The sequence below is a fragment of the Balaenoptera borealis genome (assembly GCF_965194805.1).
Source record: "Balaenoptera borealis genome assembly, chromosome: 5".
NCBI classification, from domain to species: domain Eukaryota; kingdom Metazoa; phylum Chordata; class Mammalia; order Artiodactyla; family Balaenopteridae; genus Balaenoptera; species Balaenoptera borealis.
This window is the reverse complement of record NC_138862.1, coordinates 80878618-80889804: the sequence shown is the minus strand read 5'-3', so window position 1 is coordinate 80889804 and position 11187 is coordinate 80878618. Positions and strand designations below refer to the sequence as shown.

Genomic DNA, 11187 nt, shown 5'->3' with positions numbered 1-11187 from the left:
GAGGTGTGTTTAGAGTTAAATCTATTAGAATCATCTTTTGTGTTTTTGTTTTTTTTTACTTGCAGAGCCAGCAGAAAGACAGCTAAACACAGGGTCTGGGGTTTTTTCATCAACTAACAGACATCACCTTATAGAGAAAGATAGGTCATATAAAATCAAGGCTGTTAAAGTCAACTACAATTTAAGTGAACAAATTACATTTTCTACTGCAAACTCATTCTGCAGATTAAAGAAATACTGCAAAGTTATATTTGTTTTGCAATAGAAGGGAGTTTAAACATGAATGATCAGCTCAGGAAAAACAGCTAGTAGCAGTGGACATCTCAGGAAAATTTTCGGTGTTTCTATTGAACATCACAAGAGACAGAGCCTTACAAATTATAATTAAATTTATTTATTTATTTATTTATTTTTGGCTGTGTTGGGTCTTTGTTTCTGTGCGAGGGCTTTCTCTAGATGCGGCGAGCGGGGGCCACTCTTCATCGCGGTGCGCAGGCCTCTCACTATCGCGGCCTCTCTTGTTGCGGAGCACAGGCTCCAGACGCGCAGGCTCAGTAGTTGTGGCTCACGGGCCCAGTTGCTCCGCGGCATGTGGGATCTTCCCAGACCAGGGCTCGAACCCGTGTCCCCTGCATTGGCAGGCAGATTCTCAACCACTGCGCCACCAGGGAAGCCCTACAAATTATAATTAAATAAGACTTTTCCTCCACTGGTCTGGGTTGCTTATTCCTGATATCACCAGAGTGTACATATTCCTGGTTCTTGACTTCTGAGCTTACTGTGGAGGATAATACTTTGAAAATTTCAAGTATTTAACGTAATAGGTTTCTTGACCACCGCCCCCCGCCAAAAAATGACATTACAGCCCATATAATTTCTTTTATTTGGGTCAATTGTGAGTATAAAATTTTAAAGTTACTTTTCAAAGGAATTTTAAAGGAAAATAAAAATAGAAGCCTCTAGCAAGCAAAGGGGCACTATGCCTTGACCATCTTCTCTCTTCAGACACGAAGGCTTTCCCAAACAGAGGCAGTCTCAGGGAACACCAGCTAGTTATGCATCACCTCAGCCTTTCTACGGGAGTCAGGAAGATGGCAGAGTGCCCACCCCCTTTATTTTTTCGAAGTCCTATTAATATAATAAAAAAAAAGTTTTCATCAGAAACAACTGACAATATTTAGTTGGTTATTCACAGACTTTAGTTGGCCTATCATTCAGAATTCAGAACTGGAAACCAAGATCTAATTTGCCTCTGCCCTGGTCTGGCTAATGACTACAGATTTAGTAGGCCTACAATCCATCTGAAACAGTGTATCCCAAACAGAAAAGTTCAGATGAGCTATATTGACACACAGTATTTATTTTCATTTTTTTCGGTAATTACTTTAATCAGTATTAGAAAATACAAGAAATTAAACCTACGATTTCACTCAAGCGAAGTAAATGCAAATTGACTAAAAAATTAGGTAAATAATTCAGGTGGTACGATTTAGGTATGGCAAAAATCATGAAGCCTGAATAGTTGAAGAATGGCTGGATTTATTCCAAGGAAATGAGGTCCATAAACTGCCACTTCACTTCTACGTCTACTGCACCCCAGTTTCAGATGCAAGGAGTGGACCTAAGGACCACCACCACCCAGCCTATGCTCCAGGCCCACTTTCAAATGTGGGCAAATTCACCAAACAAAATTCACAAACAGCAACAGCAGAAGTAACAATACCAAAGCAACTGATGGAGCAGTGAAGAGGAGGAAAATGCTGAGCTTTTTTCCTTAATGTAGTAGGGTTAGGAGAAATTTTATTTTTAAAATGCTCTTTATTGTTTTTAAAGTATTGTTTGTGCAACAAAAAAGATAAAATCTTGCAAGTAGAACTCATTTTGTTTTACAGTCCAGACAGTCTAAAACAGCTTCTTCTTAAAAGTAGTACCTTTATGTAAATCGTCACCGTTTCAGTAAGTAAATGCAGGCCTACAAGTCCAGGGGATAAAAATGGTCACATAGGGCTTCCCTGGTGGCGCAGTGGTTGAGAATCTGCCTGCCAATGCAGGGGACACGGGTTCGAGCCCTGGTCTGGGAAGATCCCACATGCCGCGGAGCAACTAGGCCCGTGAGCCACAACTACTGAGCCTGCGCGTCTGGAGCCTGTGCCCCGCAGCAAGAGAGGCCGCGATGGTGAGAGGCCCGCGCACCGCGATGAAGAGTGGCCCCCACTTGCCGCAACTGGAGAAAGCCCTCGCACAGAAACGAAGACCCAACACAGCCGTAATTAATTAATTAATTTAAAAAAAAAAAATGGTCACATAAGCTGAAGGGGACATCGGGATGTGTCCTTTTTTGAATATGAATAGCAGGAGTAGTTTTACTCTTTAAAAGAAATTAAAACAGCATATCAACAGTACAACTCACTGTAGGAAATAGATAATATCCCTTCATCTTCGTAGTTTTACTATTTATTCTTCTAGTTATTCACTCATTCATTCAAAACATTTAAGGGCTTACTATATGTCTAAGGAATTACTGCCAGCAGTGAAAAAATTCTTTTCCTCATCAGTCTGTTTGACCTAAGAATAAAAGAAGCAAAAACATCATTTTGCCATTTTTGGATTAAAATTCACAACTTCCTAGAAGCTATTCTGGATCAACTCTACTCTATGCTAACAATGCCTTTACTGTCTCTTCTTGGTTCTTATTTTATACACTATTCAACAAAGTTGATTGGTTGCTGTGGCAGGCAGAATAATGTTCCCCCCAAATAGGTTGGCTTACAATCGCTAGATGGCTTTACAATTGTCAGCGGAGGCTACTGGAGAGTAAAACTAAACTAGGTGGTCACACAGGGAAAGAAGCAGAGTTTTAGCATCATTTGCAGTATAAATGGCCTCACATGTTCCAGGTTAGCAAAGAAGCATTGTAGTTGACTTAGAGATGGCCATCTAATTTTAGATCTCAGGTAAGTGGAAAAGTTTCACAGTATGCTCTGTGTTGATATGCAAAACTTTGTTAATGTGTATGTTTTGTTTGGATCTTTATCTCATTTTTTACTTACTAATGCTATTTAGTAAGCACTTGAGAATGTGGTAAGCACAGCATTTATTAGAAATACATGGTAGAGTTGCTGGCAATGTGGGTCTGGATTTTTGCTGAATTTTGGATTAGGAAACTTTCTTACCTTGAAACCCCTTGAGCAATTGTGACTTCAACCAGAGTTTAGCCCTTGATTATTTCCTGTTAAGGGACTCTGGAAATCCTCCACAGCATGTAACAGTAGTGCTAAACCTAAAGAAAACACTCAACAATTAGGTGATGTTGATTGATTTCACCCTATGGTTCATTGATTTCACCCTGTAGACTCAAGTGAGACTAAATTGTTGGCCATTTTTCTCATTTAGTATTTTCTTCAGTTTCCTGGATCCCGGGAGATTTTTAGTAGGTTTTGGACGAGCCAACAAGGATCTCTGACCTCCATTCTCAGAAAATGTCTGGCATTACCGCAAATCTGGATTTGAACATTATAAAGGGTAAATAGGGAGCATCATCACTAGACTGAGGGCCAAGTACACTGTCATCTTGGTATTAGTTTTTGTCACAGTTCCTAGCGTGATCATTTTCAAATAAATAAATGATTTTTGGAAAAAAATGTAGTATTTAGAACCAGATATCATGTTGAATACACAAATATAGAAAATTAAGTCATTTTTTCCCCGTTATCAGACTTTAGGTTGGCCTTCTGAATTAAGGAGAAAATGTTTTCTTGAGTATTCGTGTTATCTTGCAGGGTGGGTAGGACTGTATTTTAAAGTTAAATGACTAAAAATACTATTTTTGATTTTTATTAACGAGCCTGGGTTAGGGCTACAGTTGAAAACCTCTGGAGCTTTACGAATCATGCAGTTTATTTAAGCAGCAAGGGTTGTATTGCTCTCAATTTCAATAAATCAACATTCATTATGTATAAACAATTAAAGCGCAAAAAGCCTTTAAAAAAAAAAAAAAGACCATAACCCAAACCTGTGTAGTCCCAAAGCAGCATGGAGCTGTACAGGCCGGAAGCATCCATTTAAATTCCTGAGTTACAAGGCACATTAGCAAAAGTTTACAATGATTTTATCAGGCATTTCTCACACCTGTTAAAATTATAAGCATTAATTTAAAAAGAGAGCGAGAGAAGACCAGAAGCAACATGAGAATGGAGTTGGCTACTCCAGAGACATCTGCAGAGGACATTACATATTTCTTCTCGCCCTGCACGTTGGACGGTAAACCGGATCTTACGGGACTTGCTGGGTAGCCGACATTTTCCGTAGCAGGAGTTTCACTGTCAAGGTCTGAAGGATGTTAAACGCTCGTGCCAAAGGCCAGGCGGCTCTCTACCGTCAAGATAAGTAGCGGTGGGAACGAGCGGAACAGACCGATTCCCCTCCAGTGCAGAGTGTGGACGTGCCTACCCCTCCGGCACCGAGCACTGCGGGACCGGCGAGCCTGGTCCCACTCGCCGGCGGGAAAGCCAGAGCTGCCAACCGTCCGGCGCGCCCCAACCTTCCGCCTCCCGGTCCAGCCCGGCGGCCCGGCCGCCTCTGCTTCGGGGACGCGGAAACCCCGTAGGAGCAGGGCGGGCGGGGAACGCGGGTCTGCCCACCGCTTGCTGCAATATTCTTCCGCCGCAGAGCAAAGAGTCCCAACATCCCCCCCCCAGGGTCTTGGGATGTTCAGCAACGCTGTAAGATCGACAGATAACTAAATTTGGGTTTTCCCACCGATTTGCTTAGGATATTTTCTGAGATAAGCACCCCACGATCACAATTTTGTGGCTGGTCGTAGAACGACGGGAAAATTCCTCCGCAGAAAACGGGTCCCGGCCGCGAGGCTATAAAAAACGGGTGGTGCGGCTCCTCTGTCTTTCCAGTCGGGCACTGAGTGGTTTTTCGGATCATGTCTGGTAGCTCCGCGGATTATAACAGGTATGCCGCTTTTTCGGTGGTGGTGGTGCTCTGTGGCACAGGTTCTAAGGCGCCGGAGGAGGTTGTAATAGATGGAGAGGAGGCAGGGAACCCCGGGTTCATAGGCGTGGCTTTGGGGTACAGTACTCCTGTGTTTTTCGAGAATCTTCCATGATAGGTAGGGCCCGGATTGTGGGGAGACGGGTAAGAAAACGGGCTGGTGAAAGAGTGTGTTTTCCCGAAGACGCCTTGAAATCGCGGCCGCTTCTCCTGCCCGTACGGAGCCCGGCATTTAGTGGCAGCCGTGGCGCAGTCCGCAGTCGGTACGGTGTAACTGGGTTGTCTAAAGCTTTATTCGCGGCCAGCGGCGCGGTTTGGGAGCGCTAGGCAGTAGGTTGGGTGGGGGCAGGACGGCAGCGGCGGCCGGAGGCCGGATGGGGCCGGGCCGGCAACGGGGTCCCGGTGAACCGTTGGCAAGGCCTCGCCGGGCCTAGGCCCGCGTCAATCACTACGGCTTGCGCATTGTTAGGGGCGGAGCTCGGCGCGTGGAGTTCTCGCGAGACGGTGCACTGCCGAGAGGGGAGCGCCTGGCGCTCAGGCTTGGGGGGAAGGGCCGGCATCCGTGAGGTCTTTCCGGGCGTCCCCGGTTCCTAACCTTTGAGCGGCGGCGCAGTACATCGTGTGCCCTGCGGCACCAGCTGCCTTTGCTCGTTTGGGAAGTGTACACGTGCGGGGGAGAGCGACCGGATGAGAAAGGGCTTCTCTCCCCCTCAATGTGCAGTTGCAGGGGTTTGGGGAAGGGACGTTCTCCTAACAGCAGTATTTTTGTCAGCAGAGAACATGGCGGCCCAGAGGGAATGGAGCCCGATGGTGTCATCGAGGTAAGAAATGGGAGTGGAATTTGGAACTTTGGAAAGGTGAGTTTGTTCATCCGTTTATTCCTTTTTTTTTTTTTTTTTTTTTAAACTTTCAGAGCAACTGGAATGAAATTGTTGATAACTTTGATGATATGAATTTAAAGGAGTCTCTTCTTCGAGGCATCTATGCTTATGGTTTTGAGAAGCCATCAGCTATTCAGCAGAGAGCTATTATCCCGTGTATTAAAGGTAAAAGAACTCGTTGGCGCCTCTTAAAAGTGAATTCCCTGTTCTGCATAGACCTGCCCCCTTTTCTCTTTAATATGGGAAAATTACCTTCTGGGGGACTAGTACCTATTTGTATTCCTTAAAGTGAAATGATGGCAATCATCTTTCGGGACTGACCTGAAATGAAGAGAATACTCATTGCTGATCACTTGATTATTTGGGCGTAATTCATGTTCCAAATGGAATACGTGGTGTAAACTAGAAGTGGCGGTTTGATGTGGGATCGGTAAATGTGTATCCTACTTTTTTTAGGGTATGATGTGATTGCTCAAGCTCAGTCAGGTACTGGCAAGACAGCCACATTTGCTATTTCCATCCTGCAACAGTTGGAGATTGAGTTCAAGGAGACCCAAGCACTAGTATTGGCCCCCACCAGAGAACTGGCTCAACAGGTATTGATAGTGTAGTTCACAAAAACTGCTTGCGTGTTGTACAGGTTTCAGGTTTCACAATTGTGAAGAATTTAAAGCTTAGTATAAATTTGTCCTACAGAGCCTTCTTTTTAACTGTCCGTGCATGCAGGGAGTTTCTGTTGAAAGCTAAACAGTCAAACGGGAACTGGGTGTGCAGGTATGGTTTGCAGGGTTGTGTAACAGATTGAGAAACTGAAGTTTTTGTTCAGGGTGGACTAGACCTGTTCTCATTTTCAAGTTTGAATGCAGTTGTGCAACATGAAAACTGCAGTGACATCTTATTTGACTGTCTTAGTAGTTTGTGCTGTATCTGTTGCATGCTGTGTTTTCAGAGCTCACTGCCATATTGGTTTGAAGGAAAACCTTGCTAATACATCTGTAGGGTTTATTAAAGCCAAGATTATATACGTCGCAGCACTGCGGGAAAAATTACTGTTTTACCACTGTTTACACTTTTCTACACAATGAAGAATAACAGTAGGAAATGTTTTTAGTTACGTAGCTGGTACCTGGGGCAATAGGATCTCAAGTTTGATAAGGCACAAGATGTTTTCAGGGAAGTTTATCTTGAGGCATTTAGATTGGTCTGCATTTTAAGCTCGGAAGTAGTTAAGTGCTCTGCATGCATTGAAGCTGTTTGTAGACCAGATATTTGCCATTATGCTTTGGAAGTTAAGTCACAGAACCAGTAATTCTGCTGGATAATAATTAAGGCTTTTGGCTTTCAGATCCAAAAGGTAATTCTGGCGCTTGGAGACTATATGGGGGCAACTTGTCATGCCTGCATTGGTGGAACCAATGTTCGAAATGAAATGCAAAAACTTCAGGCTGAAGCACCACATATTGTTGTTGGTACACCAGGGAGAGTGTTTGATATGTTAAACAGAAGATACCTGTGTAAGTATTGCTGTTGAGTATAGTTTGGTTTTACTATTATAAATAAAGTAGCATGCCTGCGAACCTAGAGATGATAGTATGACTTTATTTTTAAACAGCTCCAAAATGGATCAAAATGTTTGTTTTGGATGAAGCAGATGAAATGCTGAGCCGAGGGTTTAAGGATCAAATCTATGAGATTTTCCAAAAATTAAATACAAGTATTCAGGTGAGCTTTGTTTCACTCCCACTCTTAAAATAGCTGGAGGTTAGGTTTAATGCAGGTAATATTACAACACAACTGAAGTGTTCTATTGCCGTTCCCCCTGCTTAAATCAAAAGCAACTGATGCATAACTCTCTGTCACAATTCCATGCTCAGACAGAGACGCTTGGTCTCAAAGGTTTTTTGTCCTCGAGTATTGTGCAGGTTGTGCTGTGTGATGTGTGACACCATAATCAATTTTTTTTTTTAAGGTGGTGTTGCTTTCTGCCACAATGCCAACGGATGTGTTGGAAGTGACCAAAAAATTCATGAGAGATCCCATTCGAATTCTGGTGAAAAAGGAAGAATTGACCCTTGAAGGAATTAAACAGTTTTATATTAATGTTGAAAGAGAGGTAATTTGTCTAATTGTCAAACCTAAAAATGTAGCCAGGTTTTTTTACCTTCTTGTATAAGCACTGTGCTAAAATTACAGAAACTAGGATCACATCTTGGTTTTTGTAATAATGCTAGCAGAGTACACACAAGAAGAAGAGTAACTGCACTAGGTTGTAAAGGACTGGGGTGGACCTCTTTCTTAATGTCCAATGTCCTTTGTCTTAAGACTTGGTGCAATATGTCTTTAGACCAATCTTATAATAAGTTTCTAATGAATGTAAGTTGGAAACAATCATGTTAATTACTGTTACCTTTCTCTTTGAAATACTGTAGGAATGGAAGTTGGATACACTTTGTGACTTGTATGAGACACTGACGATTACACAGGCTGTTATTTTTCTCAATACAAGGCGTAAGGTGGACTGGCTCACTGAGAAAATGCATGCCAGGGATTTCACAGTTTCTGCTCTGGTAAGAGGTATTCTAACCTAGTAATGGTAACTGAAGTTTGTACCTTAATTAAAGCAGGATTTAGACTACAATATAGCTGCTAAGTGCTGTGTTGTCGTTCCCCCTGCTCAAAATAAAGTTGTTTCTTAACTATACCTGTCTGCTGTACTCCTGTAGCAGCCAGGGACGCTTGGTCTCATACATGCTGATAAAATTAAATGTTGATTTGATTGGTGATTCTTGAATTAATAGGTTTGTTCCTTCGCAGCATGGTGACATGGACCAGAAGGAAAGAGATGTTATCATGAGGGAATTCCGATCAGGGTCAAGCCGTGTTCTGATCACTACTGACTTGTTGGTGAGTCTCTCACTGCTCTTCTTAATTCACCAAAAGTTTGTTTGGGGGGAAGGTTTTTTAATAACCTTTACCAATTTTGGGCTATTTGGGAGAATAAAGAAAAGACCACACTCCACAGTGAGCTATACCACTTAGTATAGTTCATTACTATTTTGTGGCCTACATTACATAGGTGTCTAGTTTTTCAATTAGAATTTGAACATCGTTGTCATTGTATTTCAGGCTCGTGGGATTGATGTGCAACAAGTGTCATTGGTTATAAACTATGATCTACCTACCAATCGTGAAAACTATATTCACAGGTAAGTAGATGGCATCTTGACTTTACTGGACTGGTAAAATTCATATTTTGCTTTTCTACTGACTGATTTGTCTGAAAGGTAACCTCAAATCAGGGAATTGAGTAATATGACATAGTAACTTGGTAGGGTGTAATTAAAATTGTACTTGGGAAGATTGGTCATACACAGTGGGAAAACAGTTGTGAATGTTGCCCAAATTGTGGACTCTATACATACAGATATGGTTGTTTTAGATCGGTTGGTCTTAGCTTATTGTTGAGCTGTATTTTTTAGTGATGCTCGTGTCCGTGTCCATGCGCTTTCTTGGTGATTCCTCTATAGTTGGGATTTTCTTGGTGTCATCTGGTAGCAATTTGAGCAGTCCCTGGTTTAGTTATAGTGGCTTTATCCCTAAATAAATTGAATTGTACTTTGTTATATGATGTAAAAAAAGACTTTTTAAAAAATACAGGGGTCGATAGCAGCAGTTGATGACGAGATGGCGCTCAGAAACGGCGTTGACGTTATTTAGGACGTGGAATCATAAGCGAAACAGCACACTGTTTGAATAAAGAGCGAGTCGGTATTTATATTTGTTTTTCTTTTGTCATGATTATTTGATATTTTAAGATGCTCCAGCCAAGGCATTTTGTATACTAGCCTATTAGGTGGTTTGTATTGTCTGGTTTCTATCAGGAAGGTTAGAAAGCTGTTTTTGGAGGTAAACACGTTTGAGTAATTTGAGTTATATAACGTGTGAAACTGAGCAAAAAAGCAGTGATGAGTTTGGGTCACCATACCAAATATTTGTTTTCCCACTGGAAAAAGTTGTAAGTTTTAGACAATAGTTAACCTTGCAGCATTTGTATTTGCAGTTTACAGTTCCAGAAGTGCGTCGAAATGGATTACATAACTGTTCTTTTTGTTTTATCCCTGGTGTTTTACATCTGTCCCAGGCTGACATCTGCTCTTGGCTGGCCCACTTTGGTATGGGCTTTAAATTCACTACCCCAAACACAATACTGTCATCTGCTTTAAGAAAACAAAACAAAAAAAAACACAATACTGTCATCTGCTTTAAAAAAAAGAAAATAAATAATGCTCAAGATACTTGATAAAATCTCATTTTGCAGCCAGACAAGCCTTGAATCCTTTTGGCACTAACTGCAAAGGAAGATTTTTTTCTCTAGATATTGATTAGCAGCTAGTGCTCCAATTAGAAGCACGAACTATAACCTTGATAAGTAAACAGCAGCTGATGGTTAACAAGTGGATCATCATGCAGCATGTGAAGTAGTATATTCTAATTGCTGATTTCTTTTTCTTACACAGAATTGGCAGAGGGGGTCGATTTGGGAGGAAAGGTGTGGCTATAAACTTTGTTACTGAAGAAGACAAGAGGATTCTTCGTGACATTGAGACTTTCTACAATACTACAGTGGAGGAAATGCCAATGAATGTGGCTGACCTTATTTAATTCCTGGGATGAGATAGTTTTGAATGCAGTGCTCGCTGTTGCTGAATAGGCGATCACAACGTGCATTGTGCTTCTTTCTTTGGGAATATTTGAATCTTGTCTCAATGCTCATAACGGATCAGAAATACAGATTTTGATAGCAGAGCGACATTAGTCGTGAGCTCTTGTGAGGAAAGTCGTTGGCTTTATCCTCTTTAGAGTTAGACTGTTGGGGTGGGTATAAAAGATGGGGTCTGTAAAATCTTTCTTTCTTAGAAATTTATTTCCTAGTTCTGTAGAAATGGTTGTATTAGATGTTCTCTATCATTTAATAATATACTTGTGGACTAAAAGATATAAGTGCTGTATAAAATCAGCCAATTATGTTAAACTAGCATATCTGCCTTTATTGTGTTTGTCATTAGCCTGAATAGAAAGGCCTTTAAAATTGATTTTTTTAGAAAGCATTTGAATGCATTTTGTTTGGTATTATATTTATTCAATAAAGTATTTAATTAGTGCTAAGTGTGAACTGGACCCTGTTGCTAAGCCCCAGCAAGCAATCATCCTAGATAGGGTTAAACGTTTACCCCAGTAAAATTGCCATATTGCACATGTCTTAATGAAGTTTGAATGTTAAATAAATTGTATATTCACTTTAAAG

General features: G+C 41.5%; 1 protein-coding gene and 1 long non-coding RNA gene across 10 annotated transcripts; one reads left to right on the top strand and one right to left on the bottom strand.

The window, feature by feature from the left end:
* Positions 1-864: 864 nt before the first annotated feature.
* Positions 865-4693, bottom strand: LOC309629494. Of its 2 annotated transcripts, none has more exons than XR_014245103.1 (4): positions 4232-4693; positions 3174-3280; positions 2504-2565; positions 865-1128 (listed from the first exon to the last, which is right to left on the bottom strand). It is a non-coding gene; the product is annotated as an uncharacterized lncRNA (long non-coding RNA). The 2 variants fall into 2 exon arrangements; XR_014245104.1 differs by having other exon boundaries at positions 4277-4693.
* A 138-nt stretch (positions 4694-4831) lies between these two features.
* EIF4A2 (eukaryotic translation initiation factor 4A2) lies at positions 4832-11186 on the top strand. Of its 8 annotated transcripts, none has more exons than XR_014245099.1 (12): positions 4832-4962; positions 5777-5822; positions 5915-6047; positions 6339-6478; positions 7228-7396; positions 7495-7604; positions 7852-7995; positions 8312-8449; positions 8697-8786; positions 9009-9088; positions 9540-9646; positions 10400-11186. XR_014245099.1 is itself a non-coding variant. In XM_082393582.1 (11 exons), the coding sequence occupies exons 1-11, from the start codon at positions 4934-4936 to the stop codon at positions 10542-10544; spliced, it is 1224 nt and encodes a 407-aa protein (XP_082249708.1). In that variant the 5' UTR covers positions 4832-4933; the 3' UTR covers positions 10545-11186. The 8 variants fall into 8 exon arrangements, 4 of the variants coding, with proteins under 4 accessions (XP_082249708.1, XP_082249707.1, XP_082249709.1 ...); XR_014245100.1 differs by having other exon boundaries at positions 9540-9650; XR_014245101.1 differs by having other exon boundaries at positions 4865-4962; positions 5774-5822; positions 10400-10490.
* The last annotated feature ends 1 nt before the right edge of the window (position 11187 follows it).